Source organism: Eimeria mitis, genomic scaffold, assembly GCF_000499745.2.
Source record: "Eimeria mitis Houghton genomic scaffold, Emh_scaff1177, whole genome shotgun sequence".
Classification (NCBI taxonomy): Eukaryota; Apicomplexa; class Conoidasida; order Eucoccidiorida; family Eimeriidae; genus Eimeria; species Eimeria mitis.
In genome coordinates this window covers 6339-9303 of record NW_013568038.1, presented here as the reverse complement: position 1 = coordinate 9303, position 2965 = coordinate 6339, and the positions used below count along the sequence as shown (strand labels likewise).

Here is a 2965-nt window from a genome sequence, read left to right as displayed (position 1 = left end):
AAGTCACTATGTAAAATATAAAACGAGTTACACTTTCACTGGTTCTGTCTGCAAAGAAAAACGAACCGTCAACCCCGGTTTCTATGCTAGCCTGCCTAGCAAGACACACACGCCTCCCGCGCACCCGAGCATTGAGCATATCTGAGCCAACGAAAACATATCAAGCCACCGTGGGACTTCATTCTACCAAGCACTCGACAAATTGTTTTCAACTGCTCGACTCGGCCCCCCCAACATACATTTGTTAACAATGCTGGCTCTCCGCCTGCTCACGGTCGTCAGCGCCTCGCTCCTCCTCGTAGCCAAAGTTTATGGGGGCGATGAACAACAGCCTCCAGCACAAGAAACAACGAAAAAAACCACATATGCTGTCACACTTGGTAGGATTCCAGGTTTTGGGTGGTGTTTAATGCTTGAATTGCTGCATTGATTGCAACCCCCCCCCATGGCAGGCTAGTGTCGTCGACTAGGTCAGTGCTCGGTGTATATTTTAATGCCTTAGAAAACTGTTGATAAGAAAACCAGGGAGCTCGTTATGGCACTACTACTTTATCCCTGTATCCGCAGGAAAAGATGGCACATGTCTTTCCGAGATCAACAGTGCTCGTAAGAAGGCCGGTTTCAATGATTTCGTAATTCCTCAAGAGGATGCAAAACAGAAAAGATTGCCTGAGCAAGGAGAGGAAGTGCCCGACAGCGATGCCACATGGGTTTGGAAGCCCGTTTGCGATGTCTTGATACCAGTAAGTTAGCTACCTCTTTGGGCGTGATCTCCGTAGGGTGTACACGCGACGCTTCAACAAGTACTGCAGTTCTTCGCTGTCTTGGTGTTCTCAGCAAGAAGTAACAGGCAAAAGCACCGAGGAAGAAGCTGGAAAAAAATTCGTGAGCGGCACATACGCATTTCAGGTCGTCGTCGATGCTGTTAGTCCTAGTTGTACTGACGTAGTAGAAAAGTGGAAAAACGCATACAAAAACTTCAATGGATTGCCTCCATCGAATAAGAATAGCGAGTTGTATACAAGCCAGGACAATATATCTTTCGTGGCCATGTACAACCCTTCTGACGATGCTACCGCCGACTGCCGGGTCGTCACCTGTACTAGGAAGATCACCACCACTCCAACGCGGCTACTATTGGATTCGGCAGAGGAAGAAGAAGAGGATGAAACTAAGGCTGAAGAAACAAAGCAAGGCTCTGCTTTGATCTGCATGACGACGCCTGACGTTCTTCCGGCTAACAGTGAACACCCTCCTTTCACGTACGCCTCTTGATGTCAGCATCTCAGCCCTGTTCCTTATGCGGCCTCTACACAGCTGCAGCTCTTTGCTTTGTTGGTGTGCGTTGTGCAGAGAGGNCTTGCCGCAGCATTCTTTGGCGTTGCAGCAGCGTTGTGAGAGAGCAATACTAAGAAGAAGTGATTGAGGGTCAACGAAGGGTTCGGCAGTTATGTATAGTGAGCATGCATCGACAGGAGGGTTGGGTATGAGTGAATGTGGGTTTAACCTACATACATACACAATTGCAGCAATGCGTGCTGCAACGCTTCATATAACCTGGTGCTTACCCGCATCATCAGCCCCAGACTGCGCCCATCAAGCACGGGGTAGGGGGGGAGAGCAGCTGCTGCTGTCCGGAAGTTTAGCTATTCTAAGAGTTTTTGAATCTGTTGCGGCATAGGCTGAGCTAGAGAACTGAGTTTGCAGCATCAGCTGCGATGAAAGCCTGCGTTAGCTCTAGCTCGGTAACCTAAGCTCGAGTCATATGCACTGCTCGGCACGTGTTGTGTTGCTGGCTTTCTTATCTTTCCCTTTTCTCTGTCAATCAATACATGGAGGCTGCAGTATAAATATTTAGCCGTTGATCGTTGAGTTGATGCTCGGGCTACCGGCACCCAGACACGGCTTGATGGCAAAGGCTCTGTGCTCAGCATAGCGATCTGTTACGACAGTGTTTGCCTCAAGCTACGTTGCACATCGCCTTGCCCCACCAACCACAAAGTAATTACGTAAAAAAAAAAATAAAACAAATTAAATTTCTACTGCCATTGCTTGCGACGATGAACAAGATACTAAACCCCGTTGAGCTCCTGGCCTGCCCGGCAAGAGACAAGACAGAAACACGCACGCCGCCCGTGCACCCGTCTGAGCCAATAAAAACTAATCAAGCTGCCGTTACACTTCACTCTGCCGAGCATCCCTTCTTCATAAATAATTCAGATTTTTTTTGTGGTGGAAAGACGAAACAAATTTTTTTCAAGTGCGTAGCTGACCTAGGGCGACAATGCTGGCTCTCCGACTCTGCACTGTCGTCAGTGCCTTTCTCCTCTTCTTTTATAAAGTTGATGGGAGCGATGCGGACGAGCCTCAAACACCACCAGTAACAACAACGATAACATATGCTGTCAAACTGGGTATGCTGGCTGGCTGTGGGAGAATTTCAATGCTTGAAGTGCTGCCTTCGTTGTAAACACCTTACAGCAAGCCAGTACCGTCGACTTGACCAGTGGTCAGTGTAAATTTTACTGTTTCAGCACATGTTTACTAAGCAAATCAGGGAGCTTGTTATAGGACTGTTTTGTTCCTCTCTATGCAGGAGAAGATGGCACATGCCTCTCCGAGATAAACGCTGCTCGTAAGAAAGCCGGCTTCAATGATTTCGTAATACCTCAAGCGGAGGCGAAGGACAAAAGACTGCCTGACAAAGCAGAGCCAGATCCCCAGAAGTATGACGAATGGGTCTGGAAGCCCGTTTGCGCAGCCTTGATTAAAGTAAGTTGTTTGCTTCGCTGCCCGTGCTTCTGGACGGGTTGCGCCGTCTTAAGATCATTACGGCAGAGCTTTGCGCTCTTGGTGCCTTCAGGAGGAAGCAGGAGAAGGGAAATCTGATGAAGTTTCTAAAAACTTCGGGAGCGGCACATACGCATACCATGCTGTCGATGATGCTGGTGCACCGAACTGCACT

General features: G+C 48.5%; 2 protein-coding genes across 2 annotated transcripts in view; both read left to right on the top strand.

Annotated features, from left to right (window-relative positions):
• Positions 1 to 250: 250 nt before the first annotated feature.
• Positions 251 to 1426, top strand: EMH_0031140 (SAG family member; the record flags this gene model as incomplete). The annotated part of the gene is given in 5 exon segments (XM_013494491.1): positions 251 to 380; positions 568 to 743; positions 838 to 1262; positions 1354 to 1358; positions 1362 to 1426. Coding segments are annotated over 5 exon segments (801 nt in total).
• An 858-nt stretch (positions 1427 to 2284) lies between these two features.
• The window catches only part of EMH_0031120 (SAG family member), a gene marked incomplete at both ends in the record, with an annotated part of 1187 nt that continues 506 nt past the window's right edge, over positions 2285 to 2965 (top strand). The window contains 3 exons of the mRNA XM_013494490.1: positions 2285 to 2414; positions 2597 to 2772; positions 2864 to 2948. Of these exons, the coding sequence (XP_013349944.1) occupies positions 2285 to 2414; positions 2597 to 2772; positions 2864 to 2948 (391 nt within the window). The remainder of the gene's footprint in view (positions 2415 to 2596; positions 2773 to 2863; positions 2949 to 2965) is intronic.